This window comes from Argiope bruennichi, chromosome X1, assembly GCF_947563725.1.
Source record: "Argiope bruennichi chromosome X1, qqArgBrue1.1, whole genome shotgun sequence".
In the NCBI taxonomy this organism is placed as follows: domain Eukaryota; kingdom Metazoa; phylum Arthropoda; class Arachnida; order Araneae; family Araneidae; genus Argiope; species Argiope bruennichi.
The window spans coordinates 82,000,736-82,025,700 of NC_079162.1; the positions used below are offsets into that span (position 1 = coordinate 82,000,736).

Consider the following 24,965-nt stretch of genomic DNA (forward strand, 5'->3'; position numbering starts at 1 on the left):
TTTCTAAAACAAATTAAGCATTTTATTTTCAATTTACTTAATTATAGCAGAATGATACATGATAAATTTTGTGATGGATAACATTTCTATCCTAAGTTGTTGCTGACATAACATTGCAATAAGGTAGGGAAATATCATAGTCAATTTGTGGCATACGTTTTGGAGTTTTCCATAATTTCATAATTAATGAAGATGATGCAAATTTAAAGTTTCAAGTATATAGAAAGGAATTTAAAAAGTCATCAAAATTTTATAGGCATATGCTAATAAAAAAATTACTCTTGTTTCGGTTCTGGACCTTTTCCGCCAAATTGAGCATTAGGGGAATAAAAGGGCCAGCGTTTGTAATCTGATGAGTTGAAATAATTCTGCAACTGAGGTAAGCTTCGAATTCTTTCCTGGAAACTTCTCAAATTTGGGAAATCTTTCAGAAGATCAGGAATAAGATATCGGAAAAAGTCAATGCAGTCATAAGCCATGAAATCAACATAAGTTAGTCGATCACCAGCCATGAACTTTCTGTCACCAAGAAAATCTGAAACCTCTTGCATTAGTTCTGGGAGTTTACGCTTGTATTCTTCTATATGTTTTGCATAATGTTCAGGACCATTGTAAGTTAGATGTCTCAGGCTATCACGTAAGTCATAAATTTGTTGCTCAAGCAAAGAGACACGCAGTCTTTCTTCTTCAGTCTTGCCATCGAGGTCGTACTTTTCGGAAAGGTATCTCAATATGGTATTGCTTTGAGACAATCTTACCTTGTCGTCTATGTAATAAGGTAAATTGGGAAAATCTAATTTCAGAGAGCGCTTAATATTATCCCAAACTTGTCTGTTTTGGACAGTATATTTCTGTTCTTCATAATCAACATTGCAGTAATGAAGAAGGTACCTAATAGGTTCTCCAAATCCTCGGAAATCCCAATATCCTAAGATAGGTTTTGGCATCTTGAATGCAATGGAACAGCTACAGCATGCAATAGAAAAGACTGTGATGTAATGATCTTGGGTCGATGCGTTTTTTATGCAGCTTCTTTATCTTTATACTGAGATACTTTATCAGAAATTTAAAGTTTGTCTTTCCGAATTGAGCAATAAAGATTAATCTTTTATGACAATTGATAGCCACACAATGTGTGTTCACTAATTGAATTATGATGTCTTAAAATTTTGAAATGTGTTAAAGTGAGTGAAATATCAAATTGAAGTGAGATGTCATCTTGAATATGATATTAATAGAAACGAACGATTTTATTTGATACCGATTTCATTTAGTATCGTAAAATGATTTTCTTTAAAATCGCAAATCTGTTTTACGGAGAAAATGTAGAAAAATATTTGTACAACCATATTAAAAATTGATTTGATCAATGATAATTCTTCAAATAAATATTTTTTGGAAAGAGAAATAAATTTCAAGTCTGAGTTACTTATACGTTTCAGAAGTCTTCCAAAAACGAAAAGCAGTTAAAAAGTAAGTAAAAATAATGAATAAATGAAATAAATATTCGTTTGATGTAAAAGAATAAAGAATGTATTGTCCTTGATTATTGGAAACACTTAGATAATAAATTTCGCTTTAAAGATCGGCGATTTGATAATTGCTTCATCCAGATGGATTTTCTTTGTTTTTGTTTTTTTGCATATTTCAAGTTATTTTAATCTCATACAGATTATGAAGAAAAGAAGAGTTTTCATTTTATTTCAACCCACCAAAAGTTGAAATCAATGGCTGTAAATTTCTTTGATGACCTTCCGAGAAGAAAAGTTTAAAATTTATTGTTAGATATTGTTCACCTGGATTTTAATGGAAAATTCTTAATTTTAAATTATTGATGGAATTTAATCGTTTAAAAGGTATTTCAGATACTTATTTGAGTGAAAAGATTGAGGATGACTGTCATGACCTCCAATAACATTCTAGAGTATCCCGGCATATTAAAACGAATCAACTTTGAATAGGAACATTCAGGATAGCACTAAAACCACAGAACATTGTCTAACAGTGTTTCGCATGCATAAATAAGTCATATTTGCAATAAAACTTAGGATTCCAGACTCAAAAGCGATGACGTTACGGGAAATTTAAATCAGTCAATTAAGAAAAGGATATGTCAGATAAAATATACAGAACTATTTAACAGAGTGCAAATTGAAAATAACTCAACCACAAGAATAACGATTAGCGAAACGCATATAGCTTGTGCCTGCAAGAGCTTCAAACACTTACTTTGAGCATTTCAAAAGTGCTGTTGTTTCTGCGTTTTACTTGCCATTATGTCTGTTATTCAACGTAGGATTTGTAACGCTGTTGCTCATGCAACAGGATTGTTGTGCTATTAAAAGTTGTCTCTTCATTAAATCAGCATTTCACTTTTTATCTGAGGTACTATTATTTACTTTCTCGTATACGAAGTATACAAAAAAAAAGTACAGTAATCGTCAAAAATTCGACCTCGAGAGTTTCATCAATTTACTTTTCAAATCTCTCCGGTTCTGGAAAGGATTTTTTTAAATAATGTCTGTTTATCTATGAACACAATAACTGAAAAACCGTTTGAGCTAGGTAGATGAAATTTGGTGTACAGACTTTCAAATTTGACAGAAACCTACAAATTTGGTGTAAAGAAATAAATTTCGTGAAAGTCTATCTCTCCGGATCTCTCAATATAAGCGACTTCGATAACTTCAAAATATAAAGAGTTGGATAAATGAAACTTGGTACACAGGTCTATCATCTAATATGTAAGTTCATCTCAAATTTTGAACGAAATTCGTTACGGCGTATATCATATATCAGTCTATACTTTCGTATAAATGCGATGATTCAAAAACAACCTAAAAAAGTGAAATTTGGTTCACACTTTTAGCATCCAAAGTTAAGATTTTTTAAAATTTTCAATTAAAAGTGTCAAAGAGTTCACCATTTGTCGTTCTGTATTTTCACAGGCAGTCATATGTGGAATGTCCTTGTACATCAAAAATTTTCTGATCCAATATCCTTAACAAGTGTCAGGATGGCCGAGCGGTCTAAGGCGCCAGACTCAAGGGCAATATCCTTAACACGGCAATAAATGTTTCTCCCATTCAAAACTATCTGACGTGGTAAAAAATGGTAGACTACACAAGTTTATCAAAATATATAAAAGTTAAAGGAAATTAATAATGAACAATTATTTAAAAAAATCATGGAGTCAAATGCGAAAACATGTAACACTAAAAGCAAATATTCTATTCAAATGTCTAATTGGTCAATTTGATCGGATTTTATACGTTTGATATTAAAATTCCCAACACGCTTTTTGTAGCTGAATTATCCTCGAATGGTGAAAAATTACAGCAAGAATTTAACTTATGAGTAAAGAAATTATCAATTTCGATGTAAAGAGATAATAAATATTTATCTCTTACATATATTAGTTTTATTGAACGCAATTCTCAAAAAAATGACTATTTTGAATAGTATTTTTGTCAGAAAAAAAACTGGAAGAAAAAAAATTAAACCCTCTTTGTTAGCGCTTTGCATTTTCATTTTTTAATATCTTATATTCAGAAATTGAATAATGCTTGATATTAAATTATTCAATTCCATTTTTATTGCTTAACTTTTTATTGTTTAACGTTTCACTATTTAACTTTGGGAAAACAGTGAATATTTCAGCTTTAGTTAATTTTATCGTAATAATTTAGTAATACAGCAATTACAGTTAAATTTTGAGTAAGGAGAAACCTTAATGAAATAACTGCATACCTTTATATTGTATTGCAATTTCGTTTTAGAAAATATTAGAGCGAGAATTTTAAATTGTCTGACATTAAAAACCGATTTCCCTATTATTATATGTGCAGTTTCCTTATGTGTAAAAATACACAAAACAGAAAGTTTTTGTCCTCCTTTTGTATGATTCAGCAATGTATATGAATTATTTGCTCGAATCAAAAGACAAACGAACTTTTTTAAATTTATAAAATGAAGCAAGCGGCTAATCAAAGATTGAAGAATAAAAGTTGTAATATTTGAGCGAGTTACTGACATATTTGCTTTTGAGCCAGTTGAATGATTTTACTATGCGCCTCAATAAATTTAAATAAATTAGTTCAAAAGTGAAATGGCTAAATTTAGCTATGCTGCGTCAAATAATGCATAAAAATTGTTTGAATTGCAGCACATCTTTTAAAGCTTTGAATAATAAGTTATTTTGGATGAGTTGAAAATTTTGCCATAATGTTTTACAGTTTGACTAAAATACAAGATACGGTGATTGAAAAATCTACATCATAAACAATTGCTTTAACATTAGATTCAGTTGCAATACAACTATCAATTAAGTAGAAAAATTAAGCAGAATATCTCTCAATCATCAATTAAGTAGAATAACGCAGAAAAAAAAATTCTAAATTCCAAGTTTAATGGTCGATTGGAGACGTAATGAACCTGAATTGAAACAGAGTTGCAAGAGAATAATTTATGTTAAAATTTTGAAGGTTTAAAAAACAAAAAATAATTTGAACACAATAAAACTTATAAAGTAGATTCCTAAAAGGAATCTACTTCTTTCTATGGTCCTCGTGACATGACATAGCTTAAGGAAAATGTTTGGATATTTTCTCCAATCAGACCTTAGAATCCAAAACCAACCATCGCTTAAAAGTATATGTATGCGTACAACGCTTTTCTTATATCCTCTTATTAACACAACTAGAGCAATTTTTAATGGATTTGAATCTGAGAAATCTTGTAGGGAAATTGAAATTTGCATTACTTTTAACTTCTGAATAAGATTATGAAATGAGGCGAATAATTACCTCGCCCCCTAGACGTTATATCTGCCATCGCTTTGGAATTCAGAGTCGACAACCCGATTTATAACTAAAAACATTGCAATATACGTTTAAATTTTGTTGCTGGTAGTTCATGGAAGATCCTCCAAGTATAGGAGCAGTGTACCTACATTAATAACCTAGACAACAATGAATCTAACTCCTGGTTATCCGAACTGGCAGCTAAATTGGAAATTCAGGAAAATACGGAAAACTTTACAATTCAGAGATTTGCATGGATGAACTACGAGGCAGATTTTTCACTTTTAGTATCGATTAGAGGCAATATTAAAACCAGTTCATTGGCATTAGATTATTAGAATATGCGACAATGAAATAAATCATTGTAAATAAAATTTCAAAAAGCACACATTTATTGAGTTATTGCATTAAAATTAGAATTAAATTAGGTTCCAATTCAGCTACCAAAAGCGGATTGAACATAGCTTTTGTTAATTTTGAAGTGGCAGTCTATTAAGAATATAAAGCCGAAATAGGCAGTCCAAGTTATTTTACTTTAACATTTAGACGCAACTGTGGTAACGGACTACGTTTCACTTTTGATTGATAAAAAACAATTTATTCCATTTTAAAATTTCCGCCTGACGAGATGTCCAATTAGTCTTGGATAAAGTCTTAGAATAAGTTCTATCATGTATGTAACAGAAGGAAATTTCTCTTGATTAAAGTCCTTTTTAGAAACCACACAATTATTAATTTGGGACATCTTATTTTGAACAATGGTCTGATGAAAACATTTACCCTCCAAATTTAACATTACATCAATGGGGGAACTTGATTCCGATTAATTTAATGTGTACCAAGCTCATGTACGTGGCCCATCTTTAATGGAATCATGTGCCAAAGTCCACTGTGGACGAAGGAAAGTTAATAAGCAAGTATAATTTGGTTTGAAGCACAGATTCTTTGATATAATTTTCCTCTACTGCATACAGGCTTTTTTGCTTAAAAGTGACCAAGTACTGACAATTCATTCCGGCATTTGAAATAGCTAATTAAAAATCAAGAGACGTGCTGATCAAAAGATATTTTAAATGGAGATCAGATAACTCCCAAATGAATCTTTTACGAATATCAAGTTTTTGTTGACGTGCAAATGGCAGATAATGCTTCAGGTATATTCGTCTTGGCATAACCTCTTCCACTGAACATTTAATTGGATATTTTCGGCTTCTAACTTTGATATAAAAAAAGATCTATAACCGACTACTTCACGACATCGACAAAATAGGGCTTACAAAGCACATCAGCGACTGAATAATACAAATAGGTCCGTCATTTCTTTTCATGGAAGCCCTAAAGGCCATTACTCTTTAATAGGTTTTTAAACACGACAAATATTAGCACCAGAAAAGAACTGAATTCAAAGTACATCAAAATAATTCGGGCTTAGATGGAACTCAGACTTGAATCCAGAAGAGGAAGAATGCTTTAGTACCGAACAGAAAGCGATGCATCTCAAGCTAAATTTGTAACAATGACACTCCTGCATCACTTTTATTCAGAAAAGGAGTGAAACGAAGGTTGCCAGCTTATAACAGAAGACGGACACCTTAAATACCAGAGATAATAACCAAAACATAGGAAAAAAGGATATTGCTTAGCTATAAGCGAGACCAAGAGGAATATCTATAGAAATAAAATGCAAGATTTAAATAAGCTGAAAACCTTAAGCATTCAATTACGAGTATACAGTGTAATCCAGATTAAAATTCATTTTAGTTACTGCATCATCATTATAGTCTCGTAACAACTGAATAACCCCGGAATTAAACTCTTTATATCGCTTAATGGAACTTCGTGCATTATTAAAAGCTTAATCCAATAATCAAATAAGGTATTTCACATCTTTTTACATATATAGTTAAATGAGGATGAATTTACAAATAAGGAAGTCGTATTCAACGAATTTTCTGAACAAAAAGGTTTAAAAGTTCGTCAATAACTTGTTTATCTGAAGAATAAGACAGAGAGTACCCAACATATCTGCTATCAAATTACATTCTTTCCATATCTTTCAAAGAGTAAAATCTCATTACACAAATAAATTTTCCTTTGATATTGGTAATAGTTTCATTTACCTGCGTTAATGCATCAAAAATGTTAAAGTAATGGATTTAGAAATAGGATGTAATGCATCTAAATTTCATATTTGAACTAAATCTAATCTCATTTGCAAGACAGTTGAAAGTTGCACCAAAATTAATACCAAGAAATATTGCGCTGAAATACAAGTTCTTTTCATAAACTGTTATAATAAAAATACTCGCTCATTAAAACTAAAAGATTTATTTAAATATGTAAAATACAAGTTTAAGATACGTTTATCATAAAAATAATGAAATGTCTAAAAACAGATGCATGCACAAGCAGAAATATGCATTTCAATATACAGCATTTAAATATGCATTGAATTGAAAACAGTTTTGCATAGCAAAATAATTGAGTGTTGAACACATCCATGAGAACCGTTTCATTTGCATTAATATACAAAATACATTCAATAAAATTAACAAGAATACATGCAGCTTCAACATTTAGTAAACCAGTCGGTTTTGTCATTTCCTAATGAATTGTGCAAAGGGGTTTGAATATGCTCTAATAAGATTCAGTAAATCTAGGTCTGATAAATAACACAAGATATCGGAAATCGCGAACGAGTGCAAGCACACTTTACCTTTTGCGTTTCTTGCATATACATTCATTTGAAGTAACTTTTCTTGCAAAAACTCTCGGTCAAAATGAGCTTCAATGAAGTCATTATAAATAGGAAAGTCATCTTTTGTTAGAGTATCCAACACTTCATCGAAGATGCTTTGAGATTTGTGCCTTTTGTTGACCTTTCCACCGTTTATCGCAAAATGGCAGAGAGTAGATTCATCAGAATAAACGTAGGATTTCATTCGGGAAACTTCTTGAAAACATTTATCCATAAATTCCTCTAAACTCCGAGTTTTTTCTCGATTTTGATTAGTTTGAAAGACTATTTTCTGTTCCCAATGTACCAAAGTTGCAGTTTTTATAAATGACTCTGCCAGGTACCCAACAGAGCCAATTTTGTCAGACTCCAACAAAACATCCAAAGGCGTGCGGCCTATATCATCGCAACAGCTCACACAGGCTCCATGTTTTACGAGTTCCTGTAAAATGAAGATATCTGGTTGAGGAGACCAGGAAACCAGGTGCAGACACGTTTCTGAATATTGATTGCGCAAATGCACATTTGCTCCGCAAGCCAGCAGCTCTTTGACAATTTCCAAATCTCCGTATCTTACCGCAAGCATTAATGGAGTCTCTCTACTAGTATTGGGTACATTTGGGTCAGCTCCGCAAAGTAATAGTTTTCTAACAATCCATGAACGAGATTCTTGTTGATCTTGTTTTCTCTTGCTCCAAAGTAAATCTATAGCAAAGTGTAGAGCAGTGTTACCCTTTAATTCTTTAGCATTAATATCAGCATTGTGAGCAATCAGGGTGTCTATTACTCTCCAGTTATGACGAAGCACAGCTAAATGTAAAGGCGTTTGCTTGCAATTATTTCGAGCGTTGACATTAGCTCCAGCTTTAATTAATTTTTCGACAATTTCAAAATTATCGTAATTATCAGTAGCAGCAAAATGAAGCAATGTTGTGCCGAAAAAATCAGTCAAATTCGGATTTTGTGTGTAATTCAGAAAAATCAAAATCTGTTCCAATTCTGCTTTTAATCCAAATGGAGCTCTTTCATGGTTATATTCATTAACAATTCCAGATATGAAGTTCATTTTTAAAAAGAAATTAGGAATATTTTGCAGCAACTTTCTTTGTTAAAAACCTATTGGTTTTTTAAAAGATTTATGCCAAAATGCAAGTCCCACTGCAGATTACACAAATATATACTTACACTTAAAAGCAAGTCAACAACAGGAAGTATTTCGCCACCGTATTATCTAGATGTTCTTCTTTAAACATTTATAGGGACTTAAGTAGCTTTTACATATGGATAGTCATTGTATGCAATAGACGTCATCCACGTCACACCATGAAGATCACATGACCAGTTTTTGATCAGTTCATTTCTGTTTTCCACAATTTTGGTAAGTAGCTCCTTGTTCATAAATCGCTGTTTTAGTATTCAGAAATTTTTACTTTAGTTTTATTGGCATATCATATATAAATTTGGAGAATAAAGGGCTGAAAGGAATATTTCAATTTGTTCCTCAAATTTGAACATCACTCGACAAATGATTTGAAGTCAGTGCAGTAGAGAAATATCTCCTTTATTTGTGGAGGATTAGGATTAACTTCTTTTAGACAAAAAATATGTTCAGTTTTTACTTTAAATTCTATTCATGAGCAGAAACGAAAAAAGACGAGACAGAGGCCCGTTATTTTTCCACCAAGACAACGATTTGCCATTGTAAAATAAAGCATTGTCGGCATTATTTTCTGAAATGCTAATTTTGGGACAATACAGGCATAGTTGAGAAGGACAAAAATTGCAGACAATTAACCTAATGTAAACGGGTTTTTCATCTTTTGAGCAAAACTTTTATGCGTATAATCGTCGAATCAGAAATTTTTCAAACTGTAAATAATTGTACGATAATTTGGCGCCTCTCGGTTAGAATTTCCTTTATGTCGAAAATGTGATTATGTTCCTATTTTATTTAAAAGATCACCGGCAGAGCCTTGATTTTCAAGCAGCATAAGTCGATAAAACTTAACTGCATCTTGAACCTTTTAGATGGATGTTTATTATGTAAGCAATATCGAGGACTATTTGAGTGCTGAAAACAACGATTATTTCCGAAATTTAAATTAACAAGTACGATGGTACTCGGGACTGATCAATACTTCATGCAAATTTAATTCGATTTCTTAAATTAAATTTGCAAGTCATCGTAATTAATGCTGAGTGTCAAATATTCTACCATCAAATAACCCGATTTTGAGCGAAATTAATTTCACCTTTAAATACGTATTGTTGCCAGTTGTCTAGTTCCACTTAATTTTATACAAAAACCTAAGTGTGTCCATTTCCGAAAGCACGTTATAACCATAGACAATAAATCAAGTGTGAAAGGAAAAGGTTGACATTACTTTTGGCGGGTAAGTTATATCGTTTTTTTTTTTTTTTTCATTTGAATGGGGTGGGTAACTAAGTTCAGTGTTATTTAAGTTCTAAGTTACTTGAAAAGATAGTTTCTATTGTCGAATTCTCCATAAAGAAGTGATTTATCTAATTGTTAAAAAATTGCTTCTCATCTGTTGTCGGATAAGCTATCAATGTTTGATGTTGTATTTGAAAATTATATTAGATATTAGTTAGATTTTTGGGAAATATTGTATGTTGCCAAAAGTCTACATACAACTTTTTTCTAAATAAATATACCATATTATTACCTGGATTTTTTAAAATTTATTTTTTACGTAACTTATTACTATTTTCTTAAAATGAACGATTTTTTAAATTCAAAACAAATAATCATGCATTAAAGGTTAATTTTAGTTGTATTAATGCCTTGTTTTGAAGCTGTATGAGGGCTATTTTGAGACGAACTTTATAATTTTAAACACCTGTCTATTGATGAGGATGAAACACTGATACACGTTGACTATATCGAGTGAAATAATTTGACAGTGGAGTGCACTAAGCATTTGGATACTTTTCGAAATGCTGTCCTTACTTTTCAAACACTGACAAATTACAACATTTCGCTCCAAGATAATTCTCTTGAAGCTTCAAATTGAATGCACAAAAGGGTACCACCTAAAAAACACTCCGATAGCAAATTACTCGATGGCAGGCACCGAATTTTCCATCGGATTTGTCATCATCAAATTTCTTGAGCCTAACACCTAACTCATATTTATCTACTTGGTGACTTTCAAACCTTGACTAACAAATTTTATCTAACTGCTTACAGAAAAACAATTCCTTTTGTGACATTTATCATCATGTTGACTTAGAGTGGATCCACGAATTGTCGGTTGAGATATTTGTCATATAATCACAGTTCATATTAAGAGATCCCTTCCAAAAAGAATCCGTATGAAGGGACAGAATCTGAGGAGCTTACATATGGCAAACTACTTGATAAAAACTTCGCATTTTTTTCGGATTTCCGTCACCAGGCTCCTCAAGACTGATATAGTGATTTAGAACTTTTTGACTTAGGAATTTATTTAACTTCCTAATTAGATGACATTAAGTTTTAATATAGGAAGTGTACAAAGAAAATAAACTACAATCATTAAAAAAATCATTTTTTAAATTTCATTGATTTCTAAGTCTCAGACTTTTCTGAGTTATAACATAACATGAGTTAAAACATTTTTAGAATTATGTCTGTCTGAAAATATCTTAACAATATCTAGAATTTTTTTTATCACATTTTGAGTCCGTCCGTCAGAGAAATATGCTTGTCTTTCCGTTCTTATAACTGTGGAAACAAAGTTAAAACGGCAATTTCAAAAATGGATAAAATTTGGTGTACGGAATAGTAATTATGTAACAAATTTTGGACCGATTTCGTCAATGGATTTGATTATCTGTCTATTTGTCTATTTGTACGTAAGAACTCAAAAATGCAGTGAGCTAGAGGACTGAATTTCTGTATTTGGTCTTGAGTCCAAAATTGTAGAAGGTGTTAAATGGTATATACAATCGATTAATACGTTAAGTGCCATGATAGTCATCGGTTTTCGTATCTCGTCAGTCACCAGTGGCTGACTTTGTACTTCTAGTTCAGTCACTGTGACTGACAGAATAATTTTCGCTCAGGCTGCTTTAATTATTGTTAATTGAAGTAATAACATTTAAACAATTATATTCTCTTAATAGATTTTAATCTGGAAGTCACAAAATAAGGCATCTAAATATATGTAATCTTATCGTAACTTTACATAAATTTCTAGTTAACATATAGCGAAATAAGATATCAAGGGATAGACATAAAGGATGCTAAAATAGGTTTGACAATTTACATGTTAAAAAGAAGCACAAAATATGTATTCTCTTCTTTTTACCAAACTGTACAACTAAATTCTAAACTCACCATATTATTGAAACGAGCGAGAAAATCGAGATCATTCTCATTAGTTTACTTCATTTCATATAAGAAAATAAAATGGCTCCTGAAATATTTATGTCTATATAATTAGTTTGTGCCTTTAAATTTAACTACCATTTTGATTATAGATTTAAATATGAAAAATTCTGTAATTCGATACACCAATCAATATCTTTTTGAATAAGAATAGATTCGTCTGAATCGCAGAAGGAATGACATTCTTGATTTTGTTTTATAACGTACTGTCTTGGTCTCAATAAGGACAGATACATTTTTGTTTATATATTTTTCATTTTTTATTTTTTAAGTTATTAATTCTTTTATTGCCGATTCCTCATGATGACAATTTTTTCTTGAATTTCAGTTTATTTTTATTGCAAAAAGATTAGCATACGACGACTCTTTACGAACTGTAGGATGGTAATTATAATACAAATATTAATTCTATTGTAGTTATCACTATACAATCTGCTTAATTGGTCATTTAAATTTTCACTTTTTTGAATTTAGTGCAAGATTATTTCGAAAATGAAAGAATATGAAATGACAATGAATAAAACTACTAAACAGATGTAATCCTACCAAATTTTCTTATAATAAAACTACTAAACAGATGTAATCCTACCAAATTTTCTTATAATAAAACTACTTAATAATACTTAAATTTAACTACTAAAACTAATAAAAACTATATAATCTGAGAAATTTGCTTTCAGTTATAGGCCGCCATGGTCTGGTGGTAATGTCTCGGCTTCGGAACTGGAAAGATAAAGGGTACGATTTCACCGAAGAGCCGATGTGTAAGCCGGTTTGGTGCACGTCAAATTTGGGCGGGGAAAATGCCCTACAATCAGGGTACCAGCACAGGTATGTCTTCGTCATCTGATCGCAGCTCAAAATTACTTAGTGTTCCAAAATATCACCAGTGTTGCTTTAAAAAAAGAGATGTTAATCTGACTAAACTAAACTAAAAAAACTTTCAACTATAGGATTTATCTCCATTATTTTAAATTTTTTCTCCTAATAACAAATGCAAATTGGAGACATTGTACTCATATTTTCTACTTTTTGCAAATTCCATTTGAATTTTTTCTGGATAAATATCAAACAAAATATATTAATATGAAGGAATGATTTTTATTTCTTCTGTTAGTTTCAAATTTTTAAAGAGGAATCGTTTAAAAATGAAGTGCAACTTGTTCTGTATCTAGTTTCTTAATTTAAGCATATGAACTGTTATTCTTACTCTTCGATGCATTTCACTAACACCTTCAAAAGCACATGCGTCTGGTTGGTAATATGCTTATATTTAAATTTTCAGAAAATTTCTCAAGAACTAGAATGCTGAATAAAAGATGACTTACTTTCTTATGTCTACCCTTTCCTTTACATAAAGATTTCATTTATTTATTAAATTTAAAATTACGATTGTTTATTGTATCAATTACTTCAAATGTTTTTAAAAGTAATTTTGAATCTTTAAACAGTTTAAAAGATTAATGCTGCCTAATTATTCCTTTCAAGTTTGATAGATAAATTTTCACAAAAAAATAAGAAAATTTTGTCCCAATACTAAATACCTTAAAGGTACAAAATTAAGGAAAATATTTGTTTGTTTTATATAATAATTATTTTACTTTTAATCAGCTGAATATTTGAAGCCACTGCTATAAAATATGGGAAGGGTTTCTTTTAATTTTCTCCAAAAGAGGATTATTAAAATCTCTGAAATAAAACAATATATAGTTCTTATAAAAATGGTAATATATTCAACGTATATTCATGGAAGTGCACTAAAAATGTAGAGCTGATTATATGAGTTGAACATGTATTAAAATAAACCCTTTTTCTTATACGTCAAAATAATTTCCTGTTGAACACATCTATGAGAAGAGCATTAACAGTTCAAAGCTCGGAGCAAAAAAGAAAAAAAAATCTCAAAGTTTAAAAATATAATTGGAAGATATGCAACTTCAACAATTAACAAACTAGTTGATTTTGTTTAATTGTTAATTAAGTCTTTGCAGGATCAACAACTTACAGCCTAGAAAATTACATCATGATCTTCATTTTCAATATAATTTCAAGTAAATATTTTCTGTGGAAATGCCCGCGAATGAAATTATCGTAAATAGAAAAGCTATATTTTCTTTAAGTCTCCAATACTTCTTCAATGATATTGTTTGAATATTTGTCGTTTTGAGTATTTCTACCATTTAATGCAAAAGGACAAAAGTTAGAACAGTCAGCATGGATACAAGAATTCATTCGATTTATTTTTGTATAGCATCTGCCGATAAATTTTTCTAAACCCCTGAAGTTTGAGATTTTTGTCTAATTCGAAAAATATTTTGTTTTCCCAATTAACTAGATTTACAATTTTTATTAATAATTTTTCAATTTTCAGTCTTTTTTTTATTACTAAAGCTGAAGCATAAAATTACTAACATTTATGCTCTGACTACCGAAGCAGTTTATACAAGCTCCATATTAGAAATTTCACCAAAATCAAATTAGGTTCAAAAGACGATGTCTACGGATGTAAACAAGTATTTCTGTTAATGTTATACAAATGGACATTCTCACTAGACATCAACTCTTTGACAATATCCAAATAATTCTATATTACTTCTGGCATCAGAGGGGTTTCGCCATCAATGTTTGGCAAGTTAGGATCAGTTCTGGTGTGTAATAGTTTCCTAACTAACCTTAAACTATTTTTCGGTCCATCCGATATATCACCAATAAGTAAGTGTAAAGCAACTTTGTCACTCATGACTTAGTTATTAACTACAGTTCCTTAGCAATAAGGAAGTCTTCAATCTTTCAGTTGTTCTGCAGTATAGCTAAATGTAAAGGAGTTAGACGATTATTATCATTTGTCCCCAAGTTAAATAAATGTATAATTTCACGATCATTCAGAGAATCAGAAATAACAATATGAAGGAATAGTATAACAAAGTTTATTTTTCATGTTTGAATTTATTCTCTAATTCAGAAAAAGAGAATAAATTTTGTCTCGTATTTGAATCTTTGATTTATAATTTTCTGAATATCTTCTTCTATGTCTTTTTTTGTTGTTGTTGAGAAAAATGGTAAAATTTTTATTATGGCATTTTCTAAAAAGATGGCTTGTTTTCTGAATATTTTTTGTGCTCAAACAAAGAGAAATGTCTACCAAGATTAACCGATTATTTATTACTGCTATTAAATGAAGGCAACCAGTTAAAAATATTTCGTCTTTCTTCAGCTCTTATTCGTTTAATTATTTATAATTTAGTTTGTTAAGTGAAACTTGCTCAACTTTCAAAGACAGGAATAAATTCAAATCACTATCTATAACAAGAAGATGGATCTCGTACAAATTTTAAAAAGTTAAGCCATTATTTTAACAGTCCAGTTATGGATATAATATATATTTTGTAAACAGCCATAAAAGCTTCCATTCTGTAGTGATACTGTATCTATGAAAGAAGATTCTTCTAAAATAAAATTATCATTTTGAATTGTCTTGTCGCATTAAAGCTTTATTGAAAAGAAACATTCTGAGATATATTAAGTTTTCATGTATTTGCGAGTTTTAGATTAATGTATCTTGAATTATTATATAGAGTGTCCACTCTAACCACAGTCCAATAACTAATTTCTAAACCGATAGAAATAATTAAATACTTTCAATTGCAAAAATATTCTAAATGACATAAAGAATATTTTATCTTGTTTGATGCAGTGAATGAGCTGTTGAAAAAATTGTGAAATACATATTTCTTTAACAACCGTGTCACCTCGATTCAGAAGTTAAAGAAATTTTAACATTGAATTTAAGTGGTTAGAAAAAGAATTAATTTTAAAAGCACGAATAAATTGAGTTATAATTTTTATGTATTACCATACAGCCATATTATCTCACGAATTCTGTAACTGGAGTAATTTTACTTGTATTTCCACCAGCTAGCGATATGTTGTAGGGAGAGTGAAAATCTCGATCGAGTTCGTAGATGGATTATCCAGCAAATGGGGAGAAAATGGACGGGGGATGAAACATTCATTTTCCAATAAGTTCTTTAGTATTGCAGATTGTGGAGTTCAGATGATAAGTACTTAATATCAAAAGATTATTCAAATTATGTGAATAATTGTTTCATTATGATGAATAATCTTTGTATTAAAAGTTCTTTCATAGCTGTTAATCTTTAGGGGTTATTAGTTGGTATCTCTACTCTTAGATAAGAATATTGTAATATGCATTCAAATTTTGCTGCCTTTTTCTTATTCTGGTGACCTGATGGAAGATTTTTCAGCTATAAGACCAGAAGGTCACAGGGTTCGGAACTCGATTACGCGGAAGACCCCTTATGTAAATAAGTAATATATCTACACTTAACCTAGACAGAAAGGAATCTTACTTCCGGCTTAAGTTTTTCCGGCAGGATATTTTTTTTCTATTATTTACTGAAAATATATAAGCCAAGGACAGTAACTTCTTAGAAAATAATTTTCTTTAGAGTAAAAAAATATTTCGGATGGAGTAGAGGAAGGCACACCTAATTGCGGTAGGAAATCTGATTTCGAGACCACTATGGTAGTATTGTCTTTGGCGATTTTTCCAACTTTTGTCCACAGACTGTCGGCGGTTAGTGGTTTCCTGTTTCGTAGAATTACTTACAGCCGTTGCTACTCTCGCTTCTTAGACAGATTACAAATATAATAATTCCCATAAAAATCGAAGAAAATATTCTTTGAGTAGTTAGCAAAATGACGAATTATAATGAATCCAAAAACTCAGTTTTAAATTATATTTTAGCTAGTTAGAAATAAAAAAAGGAATGCATTAATGGTTTTAGTAATTGAATTATTGTAGCCATTTAAATCCATTTGAGGGCATATTTATAAACATTAAAAGGATTTTTATTTATTTAGGGCATCATCGCCTGCTTTAATTTTGAAAATAATACACATCTTTTTTTTGTTTAAGTATTCAGATTATTCGCTTCTTTCTTTTATTTCTAAATTTTCATTATTCAAGAAATGCAAAACATTTATCTGGTAACATGATTAACCCCTTAACAGTCGCCCCTGTACAATTCCTACGTGTATCAAATTGTTTCTTAAATTTATAAATTAAACTTAACTCATTCTTAGATGATATAATTCTATGTAAAAATTATACGTAATCTCTAAAAACCTCACTTTTTCTATGGAATTTTGATTGAATCATCAGGGCAGCAGATTCCTGAAACTGAATATTTCATTTAATTAGATAACAGAGAAAACAAAACAGTTAAGAGGGTTCATCTTTTAATGACTTTTATCGCTATGAATAAAAGATCACCTCCATTATATTACTTGTTTTTTAGGCTATATTATCAAAGCATGCGAAATAATTCTTATATTAAATTTTTGTCCTTATAATTCTATGCATTCTTATTTTAAAGAGTATTTATTTTGCATATATTTAGAGGTAAATATGTACCATAAAATAAAATACGAGGAGCAACCACGCTTTGAATGCCCATTCTCTATAACGTGTCTGCCCTTTTACACACGAAATGTACGACCAATGAGGGATACAACAATATATGTGAAAACAGATGTTCAGTAATTTTGAAATTTTGTTTATTAAAATTGGATCATTGAAATTCTACCATCAATTATCATCATAATTAATATAAGTGATATGTTCGCAGAATCACTACGGAATGAAATAATTTTTTAAAGGACATTTCTGATTCTTTCTCTGTATGACATCGTTTTTATTTTATTTCAAGAGCTGAAGATTTTCTTATATGAAGAAGCTTAGATTATCCTAAAGTGTTAAAATTTAATAGTAGCAATTATTTTATTCTTTCTGATACAACGTAAATTGTAATTTGAATCCCTTTTAGTTTTCCGTAGTCTTCAGTGTTATATACAACTAATTTACAATTATGTGTAGGTATTTGATTACTTGAATCAATACCATTTCTGTTGATGGTTTGGATGGAACAGTCTATATCTTTAAGATTCTCTTGAGCATTTAGATATCAACATATGACAGATCTTTCTTCTCTCTGAGCTCTGAGATTGCTCTAGCATTATTTAAACTCCTATGATTTGAATCTAAACAAGAAAGACAGTAAATAAAGCATATCTGTTTTTGAGATTCTTAAAGTTATAGATAATTCTATTTAAATCATCAACGCAATCAGTGCTGCTTCATGTATTTTACGACTTCCACATCTATGTAAATAAGTTGTTTACATTGCTGGCCAAAGAAGTGTTAAACGGTTCAAACTATAACCAATTTTGTAACCGCTATAATAACTTGGTTGCCATATGTAACTTCGAACCTTCATATTTTTTTACACTTTTTTTTTGTTATTCATTTAATTCACCAATATAAATTTGATTATAAAATAAAATCGTTCACTTGCGAAAGAAAACAAATCTTGGAACTTGAAAATTAATTTCCCTCTTAGAGAATTAAAAGTATCATTAATATTAAAGTTTTCTCGAAATTCTTACCTTTTCAGTATTGTGCTTCTATTTTGGAAATCCATAAATTACTAAAATGGCAATGGAAGAATAAAAAAAGTAAATATTGAAAATTTTCTAAGGCATAAAGTCTCAGACATTGGTAAAACGAGAAAGTGACCGAAATCCCTTTCAAGTTTCTTTCTCTGTGTAGCTTCTTTCTCTGTGTAGCTTCTTTCTCTTCCAGATAGCTTGAATAAAGATAGCCACCGGAAGGAAGAATTTCGAATATATAAAACCCTGATATTTTACATTCTCCGTGTTCAGTTCTTTTCCCTTCCGATTAACTTAGGTAAAGGCTGACACTGTTAGAAAATAATTTATTATACACGAAATTATGATCCTCTACGTTTATGCTTCGCTGTCTCTTATCCTTTCAGTTATCTTGAGTAAAAATGGTCAGTGTAAGGAAAAATCCGAAATATATTAAAGTATGATCTTCTAAGTTTTGTTGCTTGCTAATAATTATTAGAATAGAACAATTTAATTAGTTTGATAATTAAAACAAAACTAATCAATTGGAAAGGATGAGGAAATATTTTATCTGTCTAGTTCTCACTTTGCATGAAAGGAAAGAAGCAAAGGAAAATGAAGGATACAAAGAAGGTTTTCCTGCAAATGATGAAGTTTTCGATATCGTACAGTTGATTTTCTCTTTCATTTTTGCAATGAATGCAAGGTCAAAGGAACATAAGAATAAGAGAAAGAGGGTAGTATAATTCAAAAATTGATGATGATGAAATTACAATAGTTCGCGCATTTTTATTCAATTTCTATTCTCCTCGAATAACGCCAGCCCAATAACGAAAATTCAAGAATATTCAAAGCTGTGATTCATACTATTCTAACGTCATCGTACTGAGAAAATACAGTAAACGCATTTTTATAAATTCGACCATTAAATTAAAATAATTTATGTAACAAAAAAAATGTCCGAAGTTTCCAGATCTAAACATTGATGTTGTTAGAATAAATTATTTATTGAGTCTCAGAAGAAAAAAGAAAATTCATTTAATGTCAGTAATAGAGAAAACAATTGAAATTTCAAAAAAAAAAAATTTTAAAAAGACCCGTGCAGTTCCATTCCTTTTGCACCAATTCATTAATGATGGCATAATAAGGAAAATTATAGAATGCAGAAAACTAAGATTCCCTGTATATTCTTTACAATTATTAACCGAGCAAATGTAATAAATGCAACTTTTAATTTAATCATTGAACTAAAATAATTTCGGGAAGAAAAAGAGGCATCTCTGAATATCACAAATGGAGATTAAAAAAAAAAAAAAAGCCCTTGTAATGCTTTGGGTCATGGATTGTAAGAAGGGCTGTTTATTTCCCGTTTTGTTTCTGTATAGTGAATAAACGTTAAATGGAAAAAAATATAAAAAAAATATTTAGGACTTGAAAGAGAGAGAGAAAGATGAAATTTCCGCAGAAATTTTTCCACTTCACAACTTAGTCCCTCCATCATATTATTCGATCCAAGATGGCACAATAAAGAAAAATCTAGAATATTTAAAGCCTCGCAGCATCTTCTTGACCGATATCCATTGCGTAATTATAACAAACACGACAATAAATTTGACCATTAAACTAAAACCATCCAATCACAAGAGAAAGAAAAACTTTTCGACAACAACAATAAAAAAAAAACTATTTTGGGTGAAAAGCAAAATAAAGAAAGAGTGTTTTCTTGCCATCCATGAAGTTTTCGGTGTTGCGCCGTTTGGTTTTTGCGCAGTCCGCCAGAGTTTGTGAGTGGTCAGCCAGGTGAAGTCTCACCCACTAGAGGGCCGTCCGCTTGGCGCGAGGCTGATTGGAGCATCCCTCAGACGAAAGGCGGGATTCCGGTTGAGAAGCCGGATGAGAAGCTGAAGCCGAGGATGACGACGGCACACGCGGCCAGAGGCGGTTGCTTTCTGCTGCTCTTGCCTCTGGTCCGAGCGACTTGGTGGTAAGTCTGCCTCCTTTACCATCTCTGCCACAAAAGAAAATGCAAAAACAACTGCCGAAATCCCTATATTGGTCAATGAAATGTTTGGAAATAAATTTTCTCCACTAATCACATTTTTGTTTATAAAAATGTAACTTAGATAGGTGGATATAGCATACGTATGAAAACGTAGCAAAGCATGTATTTCCCTGTACAATAATGAGCTTATGATGCAAGTATTTTTCAACAAAAATGACGCTAAGAATACAAGAATGCCCCTTTACAATGATTTTTTTAGCTTGTATAAGATACAGATTAGTTACTTTATCCCATATCGGTGACTGAAATGAATAAAAATAAATACTTCAAAAAATTCAGGTATATGAGAAAATTAATAAGATGAGTGGATATAGTGCAGGTTTGATTATTTAGCAAAACATGAATTTCCCTTTATAATAGTGAGCTTTTAATTCATTTCTCCACTAAAAGACAGACACTAAAACAAAAAAACAAAAAACCCTCCTCCACAGATCCCTATCTGTAATTTATTTCAGTTTAGAAAAGATATTTCATCACATATCGGTGACTGGAATGTATAGAAATAAGTCCATTTGACTGAAAATATTCTGTTATATGAAAATGTATGTAGATATTGCATTGGCTTAATCATTTACCTAAGGATGAATTTCTCTTTATTACAAAGAGCTTGTAATTCAAATATTTTTAACAAAATATTTATTCCTCTCTCACAGTCTATTTCAATTTATATAAATTATTTTATCTCATGTTTGTAACTGAAATATATAGAAATAATTTTACTGAAGATTTTCATATGAGAAAATATTAAAGAAATAACTGGATTTAGTATAGGTTTAATTGTTATTTTTCTAGACGATTGACACTAAGAATGTTAAAAAGGTTCTCTACATGCCCCCGCTTGAAGTTTATTTCAGCTTATATAGAATATTTCATTCCATGTTGGTGACTGAAATGTATAGAAATAAGTTTTTTCCAACCGAAAATATTTTGATGCATGAAAAACCCATGGATGTTTTCGTTTTCATTGTTTTTTATAACAATGAGCTTTAGTATAAGTATTTTTCTACGAAAAGACTGTTTCTAATGCAAAAAGATCCCCTAGAAGTCTCCTACGCCGATTTATTTTAGCTTATATAAAAGCTATGACCACCTATATCGATGATTGGAATGTATAAAAAAGCAAATTCTTTCACCTGACAATATTCTGATGAATGAAGACAATTTAGGAATATTGCGTTTGTTTATTAATTAGCAAAACATGCATTTATTTCTGATACGATGAGCTTATGATTCAAGGATTTTTCAACTAAAGATTTATGCTCATAATACACAAAGAATCTCCACAAAATCCCCTCATTCAGTTTATTTTAGTTTATATTAATTATCTCATCCCATACACGTAACTAAAAAAATTTTTTTCTGGAATTTGGATTTATGAAAAGACAAGTGTATATTGCGTAGATTTAATTATTTAGCAAAGCATTTATTTTCTTTTATAATAGTGCACTTATAATTCAAATTTTTTTCTACCAACAGAATAACATTAAGAGTTATTCTGTTAGTAGAAAATTCGTCTGTAGTAATTTATTTCAGCTTATTTATATAGATGTTATTTCATCCCATGCTCAAAATATATCATAATTTCCAAAAAAAAAAAAAAAAAATTGAATTGCGTATAAATAATTTTTTTTGTTTGTTTCATCCTACATCGAAAAATATATGTATGTATTTTCATAAATCAGTTGAAACATATAGAAATGAAGGATTTCTCTTTTTCAAGGATTTATCTTTTTGAAAATATTGTTAAAATAAGTGGATAATACGTCAGAAAATATAGACATGTATTTTCATAAATGAATTTAAACATATAGAAATGCTCGGAGACTTCGATTTTTAAAAATATTACTAAAATAAGTGGATATTGCGTAAATGTTGGCAGCTTAGGCATGTATTTTACTTTTATGTACTGATACTTCAAATACTTCTTTACAAAGAGATTGAAGCTGAAGGTAAATTGAATAGATTTTATCGTTTAAAAGAATGTGTTTTCTTTTATCACAATGAATTCGTTATTCCAGGAGACTAAATCCATATTGATAGGACCACAATAAGTGCCAGATTTATCAAAAACAGAATTAAAATAGGATCTAAAAATGGGTGCAGCAAGAGATGAAAATTTTGAAATTGAAAACATTATGAAATATTTAGTTTTAATAGCTAATACTCGGTAACATAAGTAATTTCAGCAAATATTTTAGTAAAATTTTTTAATTATTAGTAAGGAATTATTTAGTTACTTTTTATTTAGTGTATTTAGTAAAATTATTAGTATTGTTTCTAAAAGGCATTTATCATATTCAAAATAAGAAATTCAATGAATAATTTTAAGAAATGAACTGTAAGGTGTTGTTTATAAAGCAAACAATTGCACAATAAAATTTCAAAATAAATTTTTAAATTCATATCCAACATGTTTAAAAAAAATTTTAAGATGAAAAATTCGTTTTTATTGTTACAATATGAAACAGAAAAAACCCTCGGATATCAGAAAGCAATAAAATGTGAATCAAGGACTTTAACAGATTGTGAAAATAATTCAGATTTTTTTTCAATGTAGCTTTTTATTTTGGTTCCAAAATAAACAAATCTGAACTTCAGCGTTATTTTAACATTATGTTACGAGAAACCAAATGCTCCGGAAAAAAAATTCAGTTAAAAACGTTCGAATCAGCTGTTTCTATATACAAAGGAGAAATATTCCATATCCTGACCATATTTTGATTTATGAAACCACTGTTAAGATATGTAGGTATTGAATATGTTTAATTATTTAACAAAGCATATGTTGTTGAACATTAAAGTGGGCGTATGTTCAAATATTTCTTTACAAAGACAGATTGACGCTAAAAATACAAAAATATCCTCCATATGCTTTTTTATCCATCTTTTTTCAGTTTAATCAAGCTATTTCATCTTACGTCGATCACTTAAAAAGCAGGAAATAATTATCTTCATTCGGCTGTAGAACTAAATAGCTTGGTTCCCAAAAACATGATGATATGCAAAGCGTTTGAATTGATTTATTTACATAGCACAACATGTTAAGCCCTTATTAAAATATATGCTTTTCTACGAACCAGTTTAATTAAATAAGAATTACAAGAATCATTCATTTTCTCTATGAATCCTTCACATCCTCATGCCCCTCCCCCACCTTCAAAGTTTGTTTCAGCTTTGAAAAATCCATATGGTCACTGAAATTTCTAGTCACAAGTGTTTCTCTATTTAACTATACGAAATGAATGCTTTATTCAGGCAAATGTTTCTATTATATCATGATACTGAATTATTTTTTTTTAAATTTACTGAAGACTGCATTTCATTCATTGCGGTGTATACTATTCCATGAATCCTTCTAAGTACAGCGAAAAATTTCAATGAATCATTCATTTCTATAATTCATTCGCGTCCACATGGTCCGTTCCAAAATCATTCGATATTTTTCTCAAATCTGTTCCTGAAATGTGTATAATTTTTTTTTTTTTTTTTTTTTTTTTTTGCTATTGAGCTTTACAATATCAATATGAAATTTTTGATTCAAGAAGATATAATATTATTGGAGAATATTGAATTTGCTAATTATTTCAACGAAGGTGGTATTTTCGTTTATTTAGGTGCATGCAAATTGTTTTTATAAAAAAAAGTAATGACTCAATATGAAGAATTACATAAATAACACATTTATTTTTCTGAATCTACATTAAATTTTGTCCAATTTCAGAAAGGCATATCTTCTTGTGTTAGCAAATAATAATGAAAAAATTCTTTGAATATTGCGATACTAATATTTTCATTTACTAAAGTATGCTTATGATTTATGGATAGTTAATAATTCAAAAAATATCCCATATCAGTTTCTGAAATATCTAGAAATGAATTTTCCCTATATAAATATATAGCATGAATATTTTGATCCAAGGATATACAATAATCCTTGCATAATGAGTTAGATTAGTTGTTTGGTAAACTATATATTTCGTTTATTGGGTTGAATGCTTATGATTCAGTTAAAAAAAAACATCCGCGAATAATTCATTCTTGAAAAACATATAGTTAAAAAAGTACGTAGCATTCTATGAATAATTCATGATTATTATATTTTATAACTTTGGAACTAAACATGAAAAAAAGATGTCAGAATATTTATTAGATCACCCGTTTCTCTTTTTTTTATTAAAAAATTATAATAGAAAATTTAAAATATATTAAAATAATTATAATATATTTATATATTAAAATTATTTTAATTCGAAATACCCTTTTATGTTAAAATTTTTTTCTATTAATAAGAATTCGAAAATTATTGCGTTATAATCATTTTCGTAATCGAATACTTTCGGTTATCTCGCCTATTAAAATATTATAATTACAAATCAGATTTTCGAAATTTTTATCTATCTATTTGAAAATGAAATATAAAATTATAATAACCGCCTTTTTTATAAGAGAACAGTCAGTTTAAAACAGTTAACTTGGACATTGCCAATTTCATAAATCAATCTTTGTAGTTAAAATACGTAT

General features: G+C 29.8%; 3 protein-coding genes across 5 annotated transcripts in view; 1 reads left to right on the forward strand and 2 right to left on the reverse strand.

The window, feature by feature from the left end:
* On the reverse strand, positions 1 to 1,001 carry LOC129958770 (glutathione S-transferase Mu 1-like). The gene has a single exon (XM_056071444.1). The coding sequence runs from the start codon at positions 945 to 947 to the stop codon at positions 276 to 278; it is 672 nt and encodes a 223-aa protein (XP_055927419.1). The 5' UTR covers positions 948 to 1,001; the 3' UTR covers positions 1 to 275.
* Positions 1,002 to 2,976: 1,975 nt separating this feature from the next.
* Positions 2,977 to 8,605, reverse strand: LOC129959301 (ankyrin-3-like). Its single transcript, XM_056072119.1, has 2 exons — positions 7,519 to 8,605; positions 2,977 to 3,119 (listed from the first exon to the last, which is right to left on the reverse strand). Exons 1-2 carry the CDS (start codon positions 8,603 to 8,605, stop codon positions 2,977 to 2,979), a joined length of 1,230 nt encoding a protein of 409 aa, XP_055928094.1.
* A 1,011-nt stretch (positions 8,606 to 9,616) lies between these two features.
* LOC129959084 (protein Wnt-2b-A-like) overlaps positions 9,617 to 24,965 on the forward strand; it is a 116,354-nt gene continuing 101,005 nt past the window's right edge. Inside the window, exons 1-2 of one of the 3 annotated variants that reach the window (XM_056071890.1) lie at positions 9,617 to 9,932; positions 12,613 to 12,763. In XM_056071890.1, coding sequence (XP_055927865.1) covers positions 12,639 to 12,763 — 125 coding nt within the window. In that variant the 5' untranslated portion in view covers positions 9,617 to 9,932; positions 12,613 to 12,638. Of the gene's footprint in view, positions 9,933 to 12,612; positions 12,764 to 20,183; positions 20,367 to 24,965 lie in introns of those variants that run through there. The other 2 variants (XM_056071892.1, XM_056071891.1) reach the window with 2 other exon arrangements.

What these genes read in the sequence shown, in the direction of transcription:
- LOC129958770 (XM_056071444.1), bottom strand. Translation starts at nt 947, where the DNA reads ATGCCAAAACCTATCTTAGGATATTGGGATTTCCGAGGATTTGGAGAA.
- LOC129959301 (XM_056072119.1), bottom strand. Translation starts at nt 8,605, where the DNA reads ATGAACTTCATATCTGGAATTGTTAATGAATATAACCATGAAAGAGCT. An exon ending in ATATGCAAGAAACGCAAAAG is followed by an intron (nt 3,120 to 7,518) that starts GTAAAGTGTGCT and finishes AAACTTGTGTAG; the next exon opens with TCTACCATTTTTTACCACGT.